The 22493-nt window shown below is 38.9% G+C and overlaps 2 protein-coding genes and 1 non-coding gene across 7 annotated transcripts; 2 read left to right on the forward strand and 1 right to left on the reverse strand.

The window, feature by feature from the left end:
• Positions 1-1229: 1229 nt before the first annotated feature.
• Positions 1230-8124, reverse strand: pus7 (pseudouridine synthase 7). 4 transcript variants are annotated; one of them, XM_005927810.3, is made up of 18 exons: positions 8025-8124; positions 7736-7849; positions 6596-6898; positions 6423-6507; positions 6157-6273; positions 5920-6064; positions 5516-5533; positions 5086-5197; positions 4861-4938; positions 4581-4709; positions 4181-4306; positions 4030-4091; positions 3774-3934; positions 3453-3579; positions 2855-2956; positions 2470-2599; positions 2174-2265; positions 1230-1847 (listed from the first exon to the last, which is right to left on the reverse strand). In XM_005927810.3, exons 3-18 carry the CDS (start codon positions 6886-6888, stop codon positions 1711-1713), a joined length of 1914 nt encoding a protein of 637 aa, XP_005927872.1. In that variant the 5' UTR covers positions 6889-6898; positions 7736-7849; positions 8025-8124; the 3' UTR covers positions 1230-1710. The 4 variants fall into 4 exon arrangements, with proteins under 4 accessions (XP_005927872.1, XP_042079110.1, XP_042079109.1 ...); XM_042223176.1 differs by having other exon boundaries at positions 8021-8124; XM_042223175.1 differs by having other exon boundaries at positions 7736-8120.
• A 1211-nt stretch (positions 8125-9335) lies between these two features.
• Positions 9336-19302, forward strand: LOC102312729 (dynein axonemal intermediate chain 4). 2 transcript variants are annotated; one of them, XM_042223178.1, is made up of 17 exons: positions 9336-9492; positions 9647-9776; positions 11018-11130; positions 12172-12251; positions 12484-12640; positions 13318-13457; positions 13571-13693; positions 13863-14051; positions 14816-14952; positions 15211-15297; positions 15924-16075; positions 16192-16337; positions 17154-17266; positions 17387-17485; positions 18424-18647; positions 18773-18926; positions 19182-19302. In XM_042223178.1, exons 1-17 carry the CDS (start codon positions 9464-9466, stop codon positions 19230-19232), a joined length of 2124 nt encoding a protein of 707 aa, XP_042079112.1. In that variant the 5' UTR covers positions 9336-9463; the 3' UTR covers positions 19233-19302. The 2 variants fall into 2 exon arrangements, with proteins under 2 accessions (XP_042079112.1, XP_005927869.1); XM_005927807.3 differs by having other exon boundaries at positions 9337-9492; positions 12169-12251.
• A 2965-nt stretch (positions 19303-22267) lies between these two features.
• Positions 22268-22341, forward strand: trnat-agu. The gene has a single exon. It is a non-coding gene; the product is annotated as a tRNA-Thr (tRNA).
• Positions 22342-22493: the final 152 nt, after the last annotated feature.

Below are 22493 nucleotides of genomic sequence, written 5' to 3' on the forward strand. Positions count from 1 at the left end.
ATATATATATATCATGATAAAAACATTTGCTTACAGTAGCACTTCATTATTATAAGAATTATTCACATTGTTTTACGCATTAAAAATGTTTTTGATCTTTTTGCCTTTTTTACTCTTGTAACGTTCCATACATTCAGCGCTTTAGAGGCAAAGTGCTTCTGCTTTAATACATTTAATAAACTCAGAGACAATTCATATCTCCTGTTTCTTTCAAATATCTGTTTCAACTGGACTCTCACTTCTTATCTTTTTTGTACTTTACTAGCTGTTTATAAATAAATGATTAAGAAATGACCTTAAATTATTACAGATCACTGCAGAGTACTCTCTGCAGTGATCTGTAATAATTTGAGAGGATTGCAGTTGGTCTGGGCCACCATGCCTGTTGACCAGCTGCATACTGATACTAGCATACTGATGTTGGCACTGACTACCACTAGAGGGCGACTGTGTTAATCAGTTCTTTGCAGTCACATCATTTACCCAGACGCCTTCTAGAGATCAGAGGCCGTAACAGCGTCATTACTACATCTAAGAGTCAAATTCAAACCATAATTGTCATTGCATTCCTGATTCAACAATTTTACCTGCTTTTTCTAAATTTAATACATTTTAGCTTACAGCTAAAACTGGTCATCATCTCTGCACAGTAAACCAGAAGGATTACTCCAAGTGTGAGCACCCTAAAAAGTATACAGCCTCGCAAGTAACAAGTAAAAGCATAAAAAAGCTGAATAACCATCAACAGTTACTTTGCACTTCACAGAATATTACCTTTGGGTTTATATAAAACCTAAATCCTCTCTCAGACTCACATATAACAGTCTTCCAACCACAACAGTAAGTAGCAGCACTAGTTTTTTGTAGCTTGCATCAAAAATCCAGCTTACACCTGAGAGTGTTGAACAGTCTGTACTGTACTGTAGTACTCAACCGTACTTCAGTTTTATTAGCAGGCAACTAATTATGCTTCAGAATCAAATATTAATATTTTGTACATTTGGATCTCAACCCCCCCACTAAATGTGAACTAAGCTTATCTGTAGTGATATAAAATGGAATACAAAAAATAAAATAGTGCTTCTTCCACCACTACTAACTGTGTCCAGTAGGATCAGTAGTCTGGATCTGTTCACTTTTGTTTTGGTAGTAGAGGTCAACCACTAGAGGGAGACGGTGTTACTGTAATCATTGCAATCACAACATCTTGCAGAGGAAAAGACTGAAAGGAGAGATAACAGCTTTATTACCACTTTTACACGTGGAAGGACAAAAAAAGAAAAAAAATATTTCAGATTTTTTTGTTCATACACACACACTGTGCCGATTCTCTCAACAATTTAAATTGCTCTTCCTTCTCAAAAAAACTTATGCCATTAGCTTTGAGCTAAAAAGAAGTTCTTATCTCTGTACAAAACCAGCAGCAGTAGTTATTGAATGTGTGAGTGCCTTGAAAGCACACAACATATTTAAATCTTGTCAAAATATGTGAAATCGCAATGTGCAGCACAAAAACCTGTCAAAGCAAATAAAAACATAAAAAAAGTTCAATAATTATAAACTGTTGCTCTTTGTACGTCAAAGAAATTATCTTTGGGTTTGTATAAAACCCAAATGCTCTCTCATACACACATACTACACATGACTTAAAAACAACAGTAAGCAGCCACTGCATCAACAGTCCAGTTCATGCCTGAAGGTGTCGTGGTCTCAGTTAAACCAGGTCGTGTTAAGCTGCGTCTGTTTCTTGATGCTGGTGTCCAGCTTGAGGACTTCTCTGATTGCCATAGTAGCGTAGGTCGATGGAGGCAGCGAGAACTCCATCCGCAGAGCGCGATATTTCCCCTCTGTCAGGAGGAAGGAGAGTGGCACAGTTTATGCAGGTTGTAAACAAAACATTATTTCTTCTACTTTAACTAGTAAAATAAATAATTCATGCTTTTGATTGTTGGATATCATACATGTCCTCCATTTATTATTGTACTTCATTCAAAATCTGCCCTTGAAATGATCTCATATTGTAAGTTTTATTGTCAGTTTCCCTTTTAAATAAACTGAGTTTATGCATACTTGACTTATGCCTGCAAGTTTAAAAGTTTTAATCTATGGAAATTAAATAAAATTTTACATCCATCGTTGACACAAATCTAAACAGGCGTAAAAATAAGTTTACCTTTGTTGAAGACAGGTGCGGGTTTGTTCTCTAGTTTCTCAAAATCACTATGCACCAGAGACACCCTGGGGTCATCGTAATTAATGACCTCCCTGCACAGAACAGCGACAAATACAAGGAAATGTAGTACTACAGTAAACAGAGCAACAGTTTAACAAAGCATTCAGTAAGAGCAGTACACAATTAATCTATCACTACCATTATGTTTAACTGTGAAAGAGCAAAGCACAACAGTAATTGTGATTGTTACAAGTCATGCACTGCATTGGGTGAAAAAGGCAGTGAGAGGTGCTGACCAGCTGACATCAGCGGGTCTGATGATGATGCGCCTGTAGGCTCCGGCCAGAGAGTAGTCCTTCACTTTGTGCCTCATGTTGTCGATGTCCAGCCCGTCTGCAGTGAGCAGCTCTCTGTATCCTTCTCCGACTAAAACAAAACACACAGGTATGACTGACAATGTAACACAAAACAAAACAATTTTCTCCTCTGCTGTAGGTTTATTTAATGTTTTATGTCAATTTTTATTTTATTAAACCACTCAGACTATTCCACCGGAAGCACCCGTTACTTTGTTATACAGGTGTTACCATCTTAAATACATTAGTGTTAAAACAACCCAATGTTAACTTGGGTTATATGCTATAAAAACTCAACTCTACATTATACATAGCCTATACTTACTGTGGTGTGTGGGGTAAATGACATCAAACCCTGGAAGTGGCATCACAATGTTGTGGATGGATTGATTCTCTGCCTCCTCTGCAGACAGCACGTGTGCCGTGGCTTTGGAAACATAACATTTGGAAGATGATATCATAAGAAAAAAAGGACCAGTTGTTTTTTTGTTGGAACCTCAATAAGCCTTTCAGGTTTCTAATCCTACATTGCACTTGTGTTTTAATGCATCTGTATCATTCTTATGCTTTTAAAAGGTGGCCTCTCTGTGAGGACAGATTGTGCATGGCTAAAATGAGCACAGAGCAAGTGTGACCACTACTAAATGTGACCCGCCCAACCTGAATTTGTTCAGGATAAAATGTACCCACTCTACATTAACACACTTCCTCTTCCTGAGAAGATACCCAAACATAGACATGTATGTTGATCCTTGGGTGAAAATCACTTTTCAACTCATTTAAAGTTCGCTAACAAGACACTTTGTATCTCATTTACTGACCTGTACAGAATCCAGGTTAAAAGCTACAGTTTACTGTACATATCCCACAGTGTCCCACTCTTAATAATCAACATTAGGCAGGTGATTTAAAGGCCAACTTACTTCCTTTGAGTACCAGGTCTCCCTTCACAGCCTTCAGACCGAAGGCTTCAATTCTGCGGCTCACCATGGTGTTCCACACTCTGCTCTGGTAGCTGTGGATGTACATCAGGCGGTTGTTCCGGGGGATCTAGAGAAGAGCAAAAGAGCGTGAGCACAAAATTTAATTTCCATTGAGGCTAGAGGTACGTCTGAATGTCTGACTGAATTGTTTCACGGGTAACTGTAACTTGTAAACAAGGAAGATTTATTTGCGGAATAATTAAGGTAAAGCCTTTGGTTCTGCTGCATCAACTTGTTACAAGACTGCAATAGAAAACCAACCAGTCCAAATGCAGTGACGATGTTTTTCTTGCCATACATAGACAGGCCTCTCAGCAGCTGTCCTTCCACACAGCGCTTGTTGGGAAGCTTTTTCAGTGCTGCCTCCGGATCCTGAGTCTTTGCCCACTCTTCCCTGCAGCGGACCAGAAATTCTTTCTCCGCTGTAAAAGAAAAAAACGAGACAATGGGAAACTTGAAATACTTTTTGCAACCGCTTCAACTGCAGCAGAAAACAGAGTGAGGGTGGTACATTTACCTCCAGGACGGGGTTTCAGAATCAAATCCATCACCTCATTCCAGTCGTTTTTCAGAATAGCCCTGTCCCCAACAAAGTGAGGGAAAACACTATAGTTTATGGTCCTATAAGTTATATAATTTACGCAACAATCTCCATGTCATGACCTCACCTGCCCACGTGATGCGTGGGCACAGCTGTTGTGCCGAAACGCTGCATGCCGTAGTAGTTTATGAAACCTGTCTGCTTGAGGGATTTCATTGCCTGATCAACCTGCTCATCTGTTCCTGTGATGTTCCTGCAAACACAAAGACAAAAAACAATGAGCCATTGAACACTTTACCCTGAAAAGCAATTTAAAAAAATGCATCATGGTTTTGCAGGACAATTTAACTCTGTTTCCTTTAATCCACCTGGAGAAAACACTTGATCACAGTGAGGACAAAACTTCCCTTTAAACAGGAAGAGACTGCCAATAAAGGTGACCTCAGTTCAAATTGGCAGTTTAACAAATGCCGAGCTTTTAAAATCTATTTCTGAAACAAGCGCTGTGTATATTAACACCTGCTGACCTTATCACCACAGTGAAATGGTTTCCCTGCAGTTCCCCCAGCTTTAGAGGGTGATTTTTGTAGCAAAAGTTTCCAAGCTTGAGGTTCATGAGGCACTTGTTGAGGTGAGCCAGTCTCTCTGCAGTGATCCTAAGTGAACAAAGAAGAGGCTGTTATAATTACTGATCCTGTGCAAGAAGATAAATTAGAATCAATAACAACACACATCTAGCATAATCATCAAAAAAACAAAAAATATCTGCACACTAGTAACTGCACGGCTCTGCATTATAACACTCACTTGAGCACCGCTATCTCCTGCACAGTAATGGCCCTCTTGTCCTTGGTTCCCATGTAGGAAAACATGTTGGGTCTAAGCCTAGAGAGACATCCATCATTATACATAGGGCTGCAAAACTTAACTGCAAAAAACATTTCACACATCCGTTAGTGTGTTGGCTCTTTTATCAATGAATGATCCTTACTTTTTATAAAACAAACTAAAAAACACACACACGTCTCCTACCTGAGGAACTTTGAAAGCACATTGATAGCATCCATGGTGTCTTTGTTCTCCTTATACAGAACAAAGTGGCAGAAACTGCCACGGTTTTTGGGCCAAAAGTGTTTCCTTGGAGCTTTTGTGGAGACAGAAAAATGGTGTGATGAAAAACACGGTGTGATGTTTTTTAATATTAAAACATAGCATGTCCTTTAAAAGTCCCAAATATTATAGAAATACCCATTATAGATCCTGTACTTCCAAACATATCTCAGCAGTTAGCCAACAACCTTGCTTTGGCACTCAGATCCAATCACTTAATGGCAAAACGACATGGACACACGATATTAAAGCTGATTTTACGACACAGTATTTTATCCTAAGCTAAGTGTAACCCAACTCCACATGGCTTTTAACCATTTCCTCTGGTGCTGGGAGGAGAATAAGTTCTTACCTGTAGTTGTTTTGACTTCTATCCACCAGAGAAGAGCAAAAGGAGGATAGAATAATGTTACTAAGAAAGAGAGTCTTATGGTCTGTGGGTAGAGTTGTCAGGGGTGAGATCTCATGCATGGGCCTGGAGTGAAGTGTGATATTTAAACAGAAGAGCTTTCTTTTGGCCTGTGTGGCTCTGCTAATCTCTACCATCCTTTGTGGTGTTGAGTAAAGGTCTCAGTAGAAACATGCAGGTGTGTTGACCATGCTTACACAAAAGCGCATGCATCGTATTTTACTGCTCGGGCTACATGCACTGCAGTAGATAAAATATAAGCTGAAGTGAGGAAGGCGTGCAATAAATTTCATTAACATTCCTAAAACATTAACTTAGTTTGGCCTTCCATCCTGAGATCCACATACCTGCTAAAGCCTTCTTCCCAGCAGCATGATAAGCCACTATAAACTTCCGCCCTTCCCTCTCTTCAGTCTTTGTTTCCAAACCAGGAAACTGATTCTTGATGGCTTTGTGGACCAATGTCCGTTTCTCTTTAGAATCATCCAGTACCTATAAATGAATAAGAACATTACATAAAGCTGTCAGCTAGTTTTATGGATTTTTGTGTGTTTTTTATTGGAGCACTCCTTTTAACCTGTTACCTCAATTGAGACATTTCCCTCTTTGTTCTTGAACAGCTGAAGCTCTCCAAGCTGCTTTTTCTGCTCTTCAGTTAGCAGGTCACATTCTTTTGGCTGTTGTTCAGGTTCTTGGGCTTCCTAAACAGCAGAAAAACAAACCAAAAACCATATTGGAGAGTATTATGTAACCCGATCCTGGAGTCCTCTTTAGTCTTATTTTGTTAATGCAAAGTGTGCCTTCATGATGAATCTGAGGCTGGTTAAAATAGCAGAAGAAGCAACGTTACCTCAGCCTCTGCCGGGACAGAGAGGTCATCCAAATGTACAATCTTGCCATTTTTGTTGATTTCATGCACAACAAAATCAGAATATCTGAGTGCAAAAAAGAAAGAAAGTGATTGGTTACTCTTTGTTAAGCAAACTCTTTAAATCCTTCATTAACTCCAGATGACAAACAAACCTTTCCTTCAGGACTCCAGAGAAGCCTTCGTGGTCACTGACATACTTTAGGATGCCAACATCGAGCTCGGTGAGACCATGCTTCATCATGTTCGCAAATGTGTCACCATCCTCCTCTCCATCACTTGCGTCCCCCTCGGGCTCGTCCATCTCATCTTGCTGCGGAGGACCCCCATTTTCGTGATCGCTCTCAAATTTTGGTTTCTTTGATGGTGCATCATCTTTTTCATCTTCCGGGCACCCTCGCTTTTCTCCAACTGGGACGACGACGGTCACAGGCTCGGATTCAGCCATTAGTGCCCAGCTGGAGCAATAAGGAATTTAGTTAACAGTATGAGCCGCACACATATATAAAACCCGAGTCTCACGGTGTGGTATTTTTGTGTGATTTGTTTTGGGGTTTTTTTAAACATCAGCTTGCTTGTTTACAGCCCAGCACTTTCTCCTGTTTTAGTCTGAATGGTATGCTTTATTCATTTCATTTTTTTAAAATCAGGTTAAAGAAACACTCCAATATTTTGACTGACGGTTTGGTGTGGTGCAATAGCATGGATGTTGTACCAGTCTGTCACACTGAATCGTGTGTGTGACGCTGTCAATTTACCAAATGCTCTAGTTTCTAATGGCCTCTTTCTGCAGCCATGAACCGTGTGTAGTGATCAAAGGAGTGAGCCTACAGATACAACTGACAGAACTGAAGTTTCCTCCAAAGGGTGTGTGGGCTATACCCTTGCAGATGAAATGAGGAGCTCAGGGTAGAGCTGCTACTCCGTCACACTGAAAGGAGCCACCGAAATGCGTTGGTCATCTGAATCGGACGCCTCGTGGACACTACCAAGGCGAGGCGTATTTCTGCTTTGACTGCTGCAGGGACAACCTCAAAACTGTCGAAGTGCAACACTACAGCACGCTTTGTTTTGGTGTGACGCACCAGTCAGATCTGAAGCGTGTGGCAAGATACCAGCACTGATGACATGGTATAACATCAGTACTACAACATCAGTTACCCGTTATTACGTGACTCTACGTAGAAATGGAAAGCACAAAGTATAACTGTGAACGCTACATTTCAGTATCTGCGAGTAACGATAACATAACTAAGTGGGCATTACTGGCCTAGAAAACAATACCAACAACTTACCGTTTGTGGGACTGCGGTAGCGAAATATGGCTGCAAACACTCCTTATTTTCCAAACGCCAAACACTTGCACAGACTTCCTGACGGATCCAAGCTTGAAGCAGGCACTTAAAAGACTAAATGAAGGGGATTAGTTATCACTCAAAACTTAGCAAAGACGGCAGAGCATCTATTAGCTAGCTAACACCCCCAGTTAACGTGTTTTTAAACCTGAACTCAAATGTCGCTGGTAAAAGCAAATAATTTAAAAAAAAAGGACTTTTGCTCTTCCAAACGTTCCCACTCACCCACCTGGACCTGGTGATATTCAGAAGAGAGCAGGCAACACTGAACGCCAGGTTTTCTCACACGTGTGTATGTGTGTGTGTGCTCCTCTGGTTCCGGAAATGGATAATGACCTAAAGCCCTCCCACTTCAAACGCTTGGTTAAAGGAGCTGTCAATCACAAAGCTATGCTGCGTTCAAGTAACCGTGGGATAACGCTCCAAAGAAACACACTTGGGTATGGAGCCTACGATACTTCCACACGTCTCTGGGAGCACAGTACTTTACATTCCAGTTAATTAATGAAACAGTCATGGTTTCATGACTGTATTATTCTATTTATTATTATTATTATTGTTGTTGATTATTTTAAAGCGTTTTTTTCACACAAAACTTGTTGAATGTAAGACACCAGCTAATTATAACCTTTCACTTCAAAGTAAAAAATAAATAAATATTAGCTTATCATGTCCAATGTTATATTTACACTATAAAGATCCTGTCTGCCGCGTGATTGTAAAGGTTTGGTCTAAGAAGTACAAAGTCCTCAGTCCTTAGCTTAAGGCTTAAACAAGTGCAAATCTGTGATCACTGAATTGTGAAAGCATATTGGTACCCTATGCTATATGCTTTTTTTTAACACCATGACAAATGTTTTACTGAATAGAAAGAAATTATATTTTTAGGGCTGCTGATTTTTTAAAAAGCAATTGTTTATTAAGTAGGCCTACTATTGAACAATACGGGTCCAGGCAATAGATAGATCAGTACATTTGTGGAGTTTCCTTTCGCTGGTATTTTCCTTTACAGTTCCTTTAAGTCTTATAAAAACAAGTGCAATGCAATCTAAAACACGCAGCAGCACCAGGTGATGTGTTGTACTCCATAATAACAGCGGCACCGTGTCAGCTCTTTACTGTCACCTTGTGGAACTACGTGTAATTTTTCTTACACCTTTACACCTCTCCTCATGCCTTTACAACACCACACTGCTCACTTGAGTATTCATACACCTTCTCTACTAATAATACTGACTTCCACACTCCATGGTTATCTTATCTTTCACATTGTTTTCATTTCATGAGCTAAAGCCTCATTAATTTTAGTGCTTATTGCGACTCCATATGTAGAATAACCAGTCAAATATGGTTTAAGAGTTCTCTTTAAAATAAATCCTGTCTTTGCTGTAATATAAGAATAACCTTTTATATTTATTCAGCTTTTTTGTTTTGCTTGTTCCCATCTTGAAGTTATAATTCTGCTACCATTTCGCTCAAGAATAGTTTAATAAGAAGTCAGTTTCAGATTGGTAGGACATTATTGTTAGACATAAAGAAGAGGGGGGCTTTTCTGTGTGACACTAACTTCATGTGCAGGCTAAATAACGGCCATAGGTCGTTAGCTTTGTACCATTGCTGAAATTGCAGAAAAATTAGCTTTGAGCCCCAAATTGAAGAGGAGAAAAGATGAAGAAAAATAGTGGTTGTTCTAGTATGTAAGTTAACTGTTTATAAAATGTAAAAAACAATTAAGTAAAGTTTATGATTAGAGAAAGTTATAATAGCATTAGCTTATCTGGGCTAGCTGTCAGTGATAGTTAACAGATTAGCTACTAACTTAAAACTTGTGTTCATTATGCTTTGTTCCAGAACTTCTCTAACAAAGACATCCTCAGGATCAGGACTTTGTCAAGGCACTTTAACAGGCAATGGTTATAACCAAAAAGAAAACCCTGAGGAACAGAAAAGGAGAAATAAAGATCTTATTGGAAAAGTTCGGGTATTTAGCATTAGCTTAAAACTCTTTCTTCATGATGGTGATGCAGGTTCATATCTTAATATCTTAATTTATAGCGATTTCTCATGTAGCCACATATTGCTGGTAAGAAATTACTATTTTGCTATTTTTTCTTGTTTTTTTGTTTTGTTTTGTTTTTTGTTGATGGGATAACTAAAAAAAAAAAAATCAAGTTCGTTATCTTAAACTTTGACTCAAGATCAGTCAGCATTTTAAACACTCAATCAGTAAGTCAAAATTTTGGAATAGTAACCTAAAATTTTTACATTGTTTTCCCCAGTGGACGAACCAGGCTTCCACATTTGCTTTGCATATCTACTTGCCAAGCTGCAGTAAAACTTGCAAAAGAGGAACCATAAATGTAGAAACCATAATCATCACCTTCAAAGTAAAAGTTATGCCTTAGTGTTATTGTCAACACAGTTAAAAAGGTGCAGCTTTTACTTTGAAGGCAAACATTCTATAGTTTGTATGCATGTTAATAGTTTCTCTTCCACTTGATATTAAGTACCTAAGATTAAGTTTAGAGGGTTTATTCATGATACAAATTATATAGGTCATTTCCTTATTGATAGTGAAGGTAAAATATATAACCGACTATTAAACAAAGTGCAATACCTAACACATCTAAATAATAGAAGAAGAACATTCTGGAAAAGTTACAAATGAACTTTGGATAAAATTTGGTATTAGTTATGCTGAAATAAAGAAGATTTAATAACTTTAATACTTAATAATAATTGCTGTAAAAGTAGAAAAAATTAACGTTTATCATCTTGTCTACATCTGCCACCTCTTCTTCGGGCTTGTAACCTCTCTTTTTTGCTGTTCACACTGCTCCTCTTCATCATTGTGCAGGTTTTCACCTTCTCAGGTCTGATCTTCATGCCTGAAACCCGTTTGACATGTCTGCTCTGTTGTGGATTTCACTCTTTATTTGCTCAGATTAGTTCCCCAAACTCTGGACTCTCTGCGCAGTTCAGCTATTGTTCTGAGTCTGAAGCACGAAGAAAGACAAATCTCCATTTTGATCCCTTTCATCTCTGACTGGGATTTAGGTTCTTGTCAAACCAGCCAACTCAAAGAAAACTAACCTCAAATTAGCTCTCTTTGGAACTGAAAACCTCAAAGTTCTCTCATCTTATGGTTAACAAACTGAGTTTTAACTAAAACTTCCTGGTTAAAGCTGGCAACCATGTGACTTTGACTCCGTGTCTTTGCAGGTGGTGGATGCTGATGGCAATGATGTCACTCCCCGCCCCCTGGTTTGCCCAGTGCCAGGTTTCCAAAAGTCTCTGGATGAACTCTTTTCCAGCATCCCTAAACTTTCCAGAAGGTACTAGATGGTCACATTGGATATAGTTTTGTAATATCTTTAATTTGTTGTCATTTTTACATTTATCTTTTCAATTCAGTTCAGTTTCAGATAGTTTCCTGAGTGATTTTGTTTTTCATTCTCTAATTATGATGAAGGTGGTATTTTCCATACGCAGATATTACATGATTAGAGTGGTTTAGAAAGTTAGCTTTTTATAGCACATGCAGTAAGACTTGTAGAAATCCCAGTCTCAACACACGTTTACATCAGTTCCTCCTCATGGTGATTCAGTAAATACTATCGTAGTTCTTATAACACTTTAAACGTTTAAAGAGATAGGAACATACAATTTTATGTGGTTGCATTTATGTGGGCTAAAAATCACAATCCTTTTGACTTAATGTTTTTAAAAGTCTGTAGGATGATCCTTTGGGATTTGTTCCTAAATTAAACACATACTTCTACTAATAGATTTCTTTAAAAAAAATACTTAAATTTTAAAAATAAACTGAACTTCTTGAAAGAACTTAATTGATGGATGGATAATGAAGCTGCTGATAGAAAAGTCAACAAGTAAATAATCAGAAGATCAATATGAATCATTAAAAACACAAATAAAACATTTGTGAACGTGACCGACTTTTTTAGTAGTAAAAAGTATTTACCAGTTTAATCCAAACTATCAATGTGCCATTCATCAATTAGAATTATTATTATTAAGTGTTAGTGGTCAAATAAATACAAGTACCAGTACTTTAGAATCTAAAACCAAAGACAGTTTAAGTCACTTTTACCTTTTAATTTAGTTCAAGACAACTATAATAACCTTGCCCATCTGTGTAAACTTGCTTTTTTTACTCTTGCACTCTTATGAATCCACTTTGTTTTCATGTTATTTGTTGTTATGGAAATAAAGTTAATTATCAAAAGGCAGATCTGGAGGTAATTTCAGTGAGTGGCAAAGTTAGTAAGCGGCTCAGTGATGGTGACAATGGAAATTATACAGAGTACAAGCGTACATAGATACTAAATATGTATGTTTGTGTGTCTCATTAGCAGCCATACCATGTGTCCTACCCAAGACTCATTGAATGCGGAGATTGAGGATATTTTTCTTGGACCGACACATCCACCTCCACGTGATTACTCTTGTTTTTTGTTTTTAAATATATTCTCTCCTTATGTTTATTGTTGTAGTGATTTTGTCTTTCTGGTACTAATATTGCCCTTTTGTTTAAAAATTGCATTAACATTGTAGTTCTCAAATCATAAATTCTTCTATATTCAACACAGTACACTTAAAATTATTCCACATCGTCTTTTTGCCGTTTATTTGAATTAGGCTTTTTCGTTTGTTTTGTCATGTGTCAGAGTTGTTGAAAAAAGGAGATGATGCAGAACAGCATGCAAGGGAGAAGATGGTGGGTGAATGTGATTACATCTCGCTTACTGAAACCGAAACCATTACGTTCCTGGACATACCCCCCACCATAACCTCAGTGGTCGATGATGACGCAGAAGCAGCAATGTGAGTGGAGGGTAAAAACACTAAATAACATTCATCACAAGTTGTGTTAATTGAATATTTTTACATTTTGATGAATTTTTAGCTCATCCAGCCAGAAGTCTGATAAGGCTGTCCATCATCACTTGTCAACAGTTCACTAGAATTGTTATTTCTCCTACATTATTGGTTGTAATTTAAACAAACATAAGCATACACAGTGATCACCTAATGGTTCTTCACCAAAATAGTTCTGAAGGTCAAGGTCACATTTGTTCTTTGTCTGGTTATCATAAAATAAGAAAATTATGATTGTTCTGTCTCTCACTCTCCCTACCTGACAGATGAGAAAATCTAACACAACTTCTGACATGCACAGAAACCGGCACTTTATGTATTTCACTGAAGAAAGCCTTTCACATGCAATATGCGTGAAGATGCAAATGGTAAATGGCCTGCATTTGTATAGCGCTTTACTCAGTGCCTAAGGACCCCAAACCGCTTTACACTACATTCAGTCATTCACCCATTCACACACACATTCACACACTGGCAATGGCAAGCTACGTTGTAGCCACAGCTGCCCTGGGGTGCACTGACAGAGGCGAGGCTGCCGGACACTGGCGCCAACGGGCCCTCTGACCACCACCAAATATGCTAGCCTTCAGTTAAAAAAATATTTTGTCTCTCCTCCCGTGCAGACAGAGAAACCTCAGCTATGCTGAGCTTTGCAAGAGCAGAACGTGTAGTGATAAGTACATCGACAGATCAATGCAGACATTAAACGGAGCCCTTAAAAACAAACTGATCCAGAGTGAGAAGACTGGTACTGCTGGAAAGGGTAAGACGAGTGAGAATGAAACACCTCACACTTGATTAACTCAACAATTAGTGGTTATCAAATCAATAAATAAATAAATAAATAACGCGCTATTTTTTCTCTCATATTTAAAGGTATGGTGGCTACAAACTGGGACATTTATGATTCTTTTTACAAGCAAAATGAAACGTTTGAAGGTGATGAAGCTGATCACAAGGAGAAATCAGTGAGCAGCAAGAGCAACTCCACTTACATAGGTAACTCCATCTTCAGTTGGTACTTCAGTTCTTTCAACTTCTAAGAATAAATACGTGTTTGTTCGTCATATAATAACCACACTTTTGATGGTCTTTCCTATTTCTGTTTATTATAAATCATTTTGTCGAAAATAAACATTTATAATTTTCTCATTGACCATTTTCTCAGACAGCACCATCAGCTCGCTGTCAGAAATGGAAATTTGTGGAAGCATTTTAAATCCTGAGCCAGAACCAGAGAAAGAAATTCTTCTACCAGAGTTATTAACAAACATCTCACGTTTTATGGAAAGGACGGTTGTATTGAATGCCTTTCAGGCCAAGTTAGCTGCTTATAGACAGCCGCCAATATCTGAAGGTAAACTCTGCTTATATCCCCTTTCTCTTTCTGAAATCTAGTAGTAGCTTGACATTATTTCCATTCATCCAATCATCTATCCAGCCATCCATCAATCCATTTTCTCCTACTTATCATATTCAGGGTCTTGAGGGAGGGTAGCATATCCCAGCTATTACAGGGTAGGCGGAGTACAACATGGACAGATCACCAGTCTTTTGCAAGGCTGTCTGTTTAATTCTAGACCAGGCACACATTCTTTGGGGCAGCATCTAACATAAAACTTTGAAAAAAAAAGTGTGTTATGCTGTGGTGACAAGAAAGTAGTCAAAAGTATCATTCATGATGTCTCTTTCCGCCAGCTTTTTTCTTTGCTATCACTCTACACTGACAACCAGAGCCATGTGTATGAGAGGGTATAATAAGGTTATCCCCTCCAAGAGTAGAAAGTACTGAAAAAAGCTTAGAGAATTAACAAAGACAACGTCAGGGAGGAAAACAGGACTGTATCTACACAGAGGATAGTTTGTTGTGGGACACCGGGGAGAAACAAGGCACCGGTGAAAGTAGTCAACAAAAAGTGAAGAACGAAGGAGACAATCAGAAGGAGAACTTAAAATGATAACAGACACACAGGAAAGCACAACATAATGTCTACCTGCTGAACATTAGAAAGGCTTCGTTTTTCAGACAGGGAGACTATGTCCATATTTTATATACAGCCTTTAGAAAACCATAGCATATTTACATTAATACTGTATTAAGTTTATTATTGATTGTGTAAGGCTCTGACAGCATGACGAAGCATGGAAAACACAGTGAGGAGAGTTTAGATCCTACTCTGGAACTTCTCTGGGCATTCACTTGTGAGCGCACCAGAGGATACTGCATTACCAGCATGGCCTGGAACAGGCACAACCCGGTAACAAAAGAAAAACAAAACAAAGACTAAAATATTTTTTGTCTCATTATCATTTGTGTCATTTTTGTCTGTAAGCAACATTTGATACACATTTTTCCTGTGTGTAGACTTTGTGAAGCATTTTAGACACGATAAAGCTTCATTAATGTTTATAGATGAAGCAGAAGTGCAAGACATTGCCCTTTTTCTGGTTCTACCAATATTAATCTTTGTTTACAATACTTCATTTAAACTGCTGCTTTTGTTGTGCACTGTAAGGATATCCTGGCAGTAGGATATGCAGACTTTGACTCCAGGTTCCTGAAACCAGGTCTGATCTGCTGCTGGACCATCAAAAACATCATGGTATGTTTAGACATTACTGTATTTTTGTTGTTTGTTGTTTATTCCTGCTATCATTTTTTTTTATCTCAATTTGCCCATATTACAAGGGTTGGGTGGGCTGGCTAATCAGAAGATTTAAAAAAAATGCCCTTGTTTAGCTAATCACTTCTAACATCTTGGATGTGCCTCAAGAGACTCCCACACCACATGCTTTTTATCTTAATATGATCAGAGGTACAAAAACACCAACAACACACACAGTCTCTGGACTGTATGGACGTCAGAAAGGTTTCTGTGTTAGGAAAGCAGGTGGTCCAGATGGTGTCCCAGGGTGTGTACTTCATGCATGTGCTGATCAGCTGCTGGAGGTTCTCATAAGCATTTTGAACCTTTCCTTACCGACTCCTGTTATCCCTGTGTGGCTCAAAACCACTACTATTATGCTTCTCCCTAAAGAGCAGAATATAGGGGGTTGCCATATATTGTGACCACTGCTCGATTGCACTCAAGCCTCTCAGTTCCTTGTGCTTCAAGAGGCTGATCCTAGCACATATCAGAAAGCAGCATCCTGCCATACTTTTAATCCCAGCTTTTGTTGTTGCTCTTTTAACCATAGTATCCTGGTTAAAACTGTGTCCTTTGTGCAGTGGCCAGAACGTGTCTTTGACTGTCACAGCAGTGTGACATCCCTGGATTTCTCAGCTAACGACCAGCTTGCCGTGGGAATGTATGACGGCACTGTCGCTATTTACAACATCTGTATTCAAGACAGCAGTGTTGCATGTGTTGCTAGCAGCAGGTGAGCACTGTATGGTGTATATGTGTGTTAGCATAAAATAAGCATATACATAACATGTCAAGATTTAAAAAACACTAAAAATAATCTGATTGCTTCTCTGATCTTTCTGTTTTTAGTAAATCCTCCAGGAGGCATCTTCACCCAGTGTGGCAGGTCACCTGGACTCCACAAAGGTTATCACTGGAAGATGTTCTCGTATCAGTGTCATCAGATGGCAGGATTGCCAAGTGGTCCATCAGCAGCCATAATCTTGACTGCACAGGTACTGCAGTCTTCCCCTAGCTATTGTTCCCACTGTGCACTTACAGTTTTACCTCATAGCTGCACTAATTTCATAACACGCCTGGATCATCTATGGAGCGGATTCACAGCATAATGCAACTTTTTAGTGCCTATACCAACAAACTAACTAACACAGATAACCATTAATGCTCACATTCTAATTAACATTTCTGGGAAACTAAAGACAGGCAGCACAGTGGTACAGTGGTTAGCACTGTTGCCTCACAGCAAGAAGGTCCTGAGTTCAATTCCACCATCAGGCCAGGGTCTTTCTGTGTGGAGTTTGCATATTCTCCCCGTGTTTGCGTGGGTTCTCTCCGGGTACTCCGGCTTCCTCCCACCGTCCAAAGACATGCAGCTTGTGGGGATAGGTTAATTGGATAATCCAAATTGCCACTAGGTGCGAGTGAATGTGAGTGTGAATGGTTGTCTGTCCCTGTGTGTTAGCCCTGCGACAGACTGGCAACCTGTCCAGGGAGTACCCTGCCTTTTGCCCTATGACAGCTGGGATAGGCTCCAGCGCCCCCCGCGACCCTGAAAAGGATAAGCGGAAGCGAATGGATGGATGGATGGATGGAAACTAAAGACATAAAACTAAGTGTAAATAGTCATTTTTTCTTTGGCAGGTTTCTAAGTGAGTGAGAGTGGAGGACATACAGCGAATATAATATAGCAGTAATAAAACAAATCCTGGTTAATTATTTTATATTTTATGGAGCTTCTGTAAAGTGTTACAATGGAGAACAACAGTAACATTTCAAATATCTGAATAGTCTATAAAAATATTTGTTCTTAGACCTGATGTGGTTTAGGAGCAATAAAGAGTGTAAGGAGGCTGCAGAGAACCTGAAGAAGAAAAAAATGGTGCTGTCCAAACCTACTGCTGTTTGTGTTGACTTCCATCCAATGGTAAGAAATTTAAGTCAGCCAAATACTTTAGCCAAAAAAAGCCTTGTCAGTAATCAAAGTGTGAAAATGTCTTTTTTGTGTGTTTTCTAATTTCTCGTCCATGTTGCATTCCTCCTGCAGGACTTTGGTATTTATCTGGTTGGCACACAGGAGGGCCTTATCCACAAGTCTTCCTTTTCTGAAGGTCACAGCTTTCTGGCCACTTACAAAAAGCACATTGTAAGTGCAAACAATGTGACTGAGTCATATTTAAAATGCTGTTTAAGTTAAGGCGATAAAGACAAAAGACTAGGGATGCTACAGCATGAAGATAGTGAACTTACTTTGGATTTCCAACCAGTGGATCAGTTTACATCAGCTGATAGGGTTATTCTGGCCTAATGATCTTTTTAAATACAAGAACTACTAGTTAACTGAATTAACAGTAAAGAAAAGTCAAAGACAAATGGTGGCGGCTTCTTATTACTGACCTGGTTTAGCCTTGTGTGCCGATGTTGCCATTCACTGTTGTTATCCCCTACTATTTACTCTAGTTGCTGTCATCAGACATCATCTAATGAAAGCAAAGGCAGAATATTTTTTTAGTGGAAATGGCATCACCCACTGGTAAACCTTGCCAACATTTTGTCTATTTGGACCCAGAAGTTGAGATCTGGATGCAATAAGTGAATGGCTCATCCTCACATGGACATGCAAGTGAGGATGGACAGGTGGCCATATGTAGACGCAAGTCAGAATTTAATTTCAGCAATAAAAAAACGTATCACATAGCCACAAATAACTGCTAGTTGGTGCTAAATAATGTACAAATAGATTCATATTTGTGAAAACTGAACACAAAATGAACACAGATTCCTTGGATGGGCTGTTAGGGCCATTTATCACTCACCAAGCCATGTTATCTGTCAGCTGATTGCATTCAAAATAGTATATAAAATATATATAAATAAAGTATATAAAACAGAATTATTGTAGGCATTTGCATCCATATAAAAGTGACAACAATAAAAAAAAAAACAGCAGCACAAACAGTACTGTCTTCTGTGATGCGGTGTGTCACTTTACTGCCCATTTGATTTATTACTACATTTATAATATTTATTCAAAAATGAAAGATAGAGGCAGGTTTCTCTTCATGTCTAATCTTGCTCTCTCAGGGCTCTGTGAACCACATTGAATGGTCACCATTCAGCCCCGATGTGTTTTTGAGCTGCTCCCGTGACGAGACTGTCCAGATGTGGAAGCAGGGCCGCCCTGTGATGACGTTCAAGTCCATTCACCAAGGCCCCGTATTCTTTGTTAAGTGGTCCCCAAACTGCTCCACGTTGTTTGGAGTAGTTAAGGAAGACCAGGTGGAGCTCTGGGACCTGATTTTGAGCATGTGAGTCCATCGGATTGAGATCTCAGTCTGCTTTGAGGTTTTTTTAATTTACCTATTGTTTTCACCTGATTTGAAGTGTAAGTCAGAGATATGTGTTCACTAAAAGCATAAACATTTCTTTGCAGCCTGTTTCCAACCATTGTGCACCATGCTGAGCCTGGTGTGAGGCTGACATCCTTGCTGTTTGCCAGAGGAACAGACTGTGTCCTTGTAGGGGACAGTAAAGGTCAAGTGACAGTCTACAAGCTCAGGAACTTCAGAGTGTGCAAAAGCACGCAGGTAAAACTCTTGTACATGAAATAGATAAGAACTACCGAGTAATAATAAGTTCAAAACTGAGCTTGTTTATTTTTCATGTTTTTTATACTGAGAATGCAAACTCAGCCATACAGTGAATAGTAAGTCTTGCCTAGAAGATATAACAGGTATACATTTAGGAAGAAGCATCAGTGAAAAAAGGAGAGAGCACATGTTACTGTAGTGTAAACACATAAGAACTTGTAGAGAAGTCAGACTGAGGTTTTTTTCTTTCAGGTGGACACTCTGGATGAAATCATCCAACATGCCACTTCCAGATATTTCTAAGTTTTTGTTCAGAAGTTTCATTGCCTTTTGACTTTTATGTGTTGTGCCCTGCGATAAATAAAGTTGTGGATCTTTGAATTGTACTTCTTTTTCATTTTTAACTGAATGTGATAAGCAAAAAGATGACGGGGAAACCTCACTTTCAATGTGTCTTACAAGTCATTAACCAGCAAGCACATCCTGGATAATCCTGGATGATCCTGGTTCCTGGATAACTGTTTCGCTAATAATTACTATAATATATAAAATAAACTTCATGTTGATTTCAGCATGGCCTGAAACTAGTGACAGAGCCCCTAAAGTCATCAGGAAGGTGCTTATTGAGGTTGTTACAGTATCAGAAAAATGAGGGCAAGTTTCACTCGGATGCCTCTTTGAAACAAGTGGTATCGCCCCCTGATGGCCATTAAAGGGAGGCTTAAGCTCCCAGGCCTCTAATGTAAAGACATTAGAGGTCTGGAAGCTACTATATGTCCATCTTCTATATACAGTCTATGGAAGGAGCATAAGCCTTTCCTAAAATTTTGTTCAATATAAATTTCAACATAAAAGCTGAATATAATACAAGAAAGTACCACTATTAAACAAAATAGTTTAAAACATCATCAGAATATTTTTAATGAGTGTTGTTTCATTATATCTAACCATGAAATGTTAGAGGCAGAAACTGAACCACTTCCTCTTTGTTATTGTATTTGGCCTGTATGAGCTGGGGCTAAGATTTCAGACACAGCAACTGTTCCCAGCAGGCCAAAGACTGAAAGATGTAACTGACAGACGAGGAAGATCTGTTATATTTTTACCCCACTGTGATCTGTGGCCGTAAGGTCACATATCCTCACATCATGTTGCTTAAGTCAGCTCCTCTCTACTTATATTAAAACAGTGAGTAACTACAGGGAGCTGAAGAATTAATCCCATAATGATAGGTCACAGACAGAGCCTGTGATTCTAGACGAGATAGAAGCATGAAAGACTGTGGAAAATGGCAGAAGGCTTTTGTTTGTGGAGGGAAAAAGGATTTGAGCTTGCATTGTGGCACAGCAGGAAGTGAACCTGGATTTGAAAGTAATGTGACCATGTTGCTTTCTGACGGCAGACAGATTGAAACTCACTGTGGGCATCTTTTTACTCAGTTTACGTGCCTCCGAACCTTTTATAGATACTGTGCAAAGTATCATTTAAGTTTGCTTTTCTTTCTAAAATATTTTTGTGTTGTAATTAGGATTTACTTATATTACCTATTTTTTTCTTTTAACAATAAAAACAGAAATAATTGTAATTTCATTCATTCTAAATGGGAGGCAAAGATAAAAGCAGTTTGATGGCAAGAAGAACAGTTACATATTGATAAGTCCTAAAGAAACATAGCAGCCTATCACATGCAATGTTTTGTGACATTAGCAAACAGTAAGGTGCACCATACAGTCACCGACCACTGCATTAGGTACACTTCTTCAGTTGCTCATTGACACAAATATCTAATCAGCCAATTACATGATAACAACTCAGTGTATTTAGACGCGTTAAAGACATCCTGTTGAAGTTGAAGCATCAGAATTGGAAAGAAAGGTGATTTAAGTGACTTGGAACTTCTCATAGTTGTTCACGCCAGAAGAACTTGTGTTTCAGAAGGCTCTGAGTATTTCAGAAGCTGAAGCTGACCAACTAGGATTTTTCCACACATTCGTCTATAGCAGGGGTCTCCAATTTAAATGAATTGTGGGCCACTGCTGGCACTGTCATCTCACTGAAGGGCCACTTTAGTGTTCAAATAGTACAAAAACAAACAAACAAACAAGAAAACACCCACAAACATTTCCAAAAATTTAGTGTTTTGTTTGTTTGTTTGTTTGTTTGTTTGTTTTGGGGGTTTTTTATGTTCAATATAATTACTTTTTCTGGGATTAATTAAGTATTCCGATTGAATCTGATTAATAAATGTCACATTGGGTGGCATTTTAAACTATTATCCTGGTTTTGACTTTAAAGACTTCTTTTGATATAATAGCACAAAAACAAACAAACAAGAAAACACCCACAAATATTTCCCAAAATGTAGTGGTTTTTTGTTTGTTTGTTTGTTTGTTTGTTTGTTTGTTTGTTTGTTTTTTGGGGGGGGGGTTACACTTTTTTTTTTACATGAGCTCGACAAAATGAGCCAGAAGATTGGAAAAATGTTGCTTTGTCTGACGAGTCTCCATTTCTGCTGTCACATTCAGATAGTTAGAGTCAGAACGACATGAAAGCAAGGAGCCATCGTGTCTTGTATCGGCAGTTAAGGCTGCTGCTGGTTGTGTTATGGCGTGTCATATTCTCTTGCCACACTTTGGGCCTCTTAGTATCAGCTGAACATCATCATCAAGCATCACAATTCAGTGGTGGGCGTTATGGACGGCCTTTGGGGGTCCAGAACTGTCCAAGAAGATCACTGTGCCCACTAATCAGAATTTTAAGCATGACCCTACCGGAAGTAGTGATGAGCACATTCTGCGCTCACCACGGTCAACGGCCCCGGTGTTTGGTGAGTTCATCAATCCACGAGAGAAAGTGTCTCTGTTTCCTGCTGTAAGATATGTGTTTTTGCACGTTTACTGCTGTGGCTACAGTGCACTATTCATGTATGAGTGTATCACTGTATGATGCATGGTGTGGCTTGAAGTGGCTAGTTTGTCCTTCGGTTTGTTGTGTAGCCTGTAAAGGTGGTCCACTGTATGCTTAGTACGCCTTTAGCACCGAGTCCTGTACTAATGTGTAAAATGTAAATTTAACGGCTCTTACGACTCGAAAAAACATGTTTCTGTAAGATTTAGAGCTAAATGTGGAAAAATGTTGCTGTTAATTTCGGCATGTTTCAGTTTACAAACTGCGCCCCATACTTACATGCATTTTAGTTATAACCTCTGTGTTTTTTACAGCATCTCTGGCTGTGTATTATTTTATGGCACAGCCAGTTTTAAATTGAACTCTATTTTCTTCGGCAATATTGCCTACATTGATCGTTGCGCCATTGCGGCTGCGACACGTTGCACAGCGGCGCCGTGGCTTAGTTGGTTAAAGCGCCTGTCTAGTAAACAGGAGATCCTGGGTTCGAATCCCAGCGGTGCCTTTTCGGCGCGCCAGGAGAAAGCTTCATGCTGCAGTCGTGTCATTAAAGCACTTTGTTAACAAACGCAGAGAGCTGACGTCAGGGAGCATGGAGAGCTTATGAAACAGTTTAATTCACCAGAATACCAAATCATGTGATTTTGGAAAATATTA

The sequence above is a fragment of the Haplochromis burtoni genome, unplaced genomic scaffold (genome assembly GCF_018398535.1).
Source record: "Haplochromis burtoni strain Fernald_Lab_line unplaced genomic scaffold, NCSU_Asbu1 Contig_104, whole genome shotgun sequence".
NCBI lineage: Eukaryota > Metazoa > Chordata > Actinopteri > Cichliformes > Cichlidae > Haplochromis > Haplochromis burtoni.

Excerpts from the sequence above, each read along its gene's own strand:
- pus7 (XM_005927810.3), bottom strand. The coding sequence starts at position 6,888 with ATGGCTGAATCCGAGCCTGTGACCGTCGTCGTCCCAGTTGGAGAAAAG. Across the intron at positions 4,939-5,085 it reads GTGCTTTCAAAGTTCCTCAG|GCTTAGACCCAACATGTTTT; the intron begins GTAGGAGACGTG and ends ATGTCTCTCTAG. Across the intron at positions 2,600-2,854 it reads CATTTACCCCACACACCACA|TCGGAGAAGGATACAGAGAG; the intron begins GTAAGTATAGGC and ends GTTTTGTTTTAG.
- LOC102312729 (XM_005927807.3), top strand. The coding sequence starts at position 9,464 with ATGAAGAAAAATAGTGGTTGTTCTAGTAT. Across the intron at positions 9,493-9,646 it reads AATAGTGGTTGTTCTAGTAT|AACTTCTCTAACAAAGACAT; the intron begins GTAAGTTAACTG and ends GCTTTGTTCCAG. Across the intron at positions 14,953-15,210 it reads CCTGGAACAGGCACAACCCG|GATATCCTGGCAGTAGGATA; the intron begins GTAACAAAAGAA and ends GTGCACTGTAAG.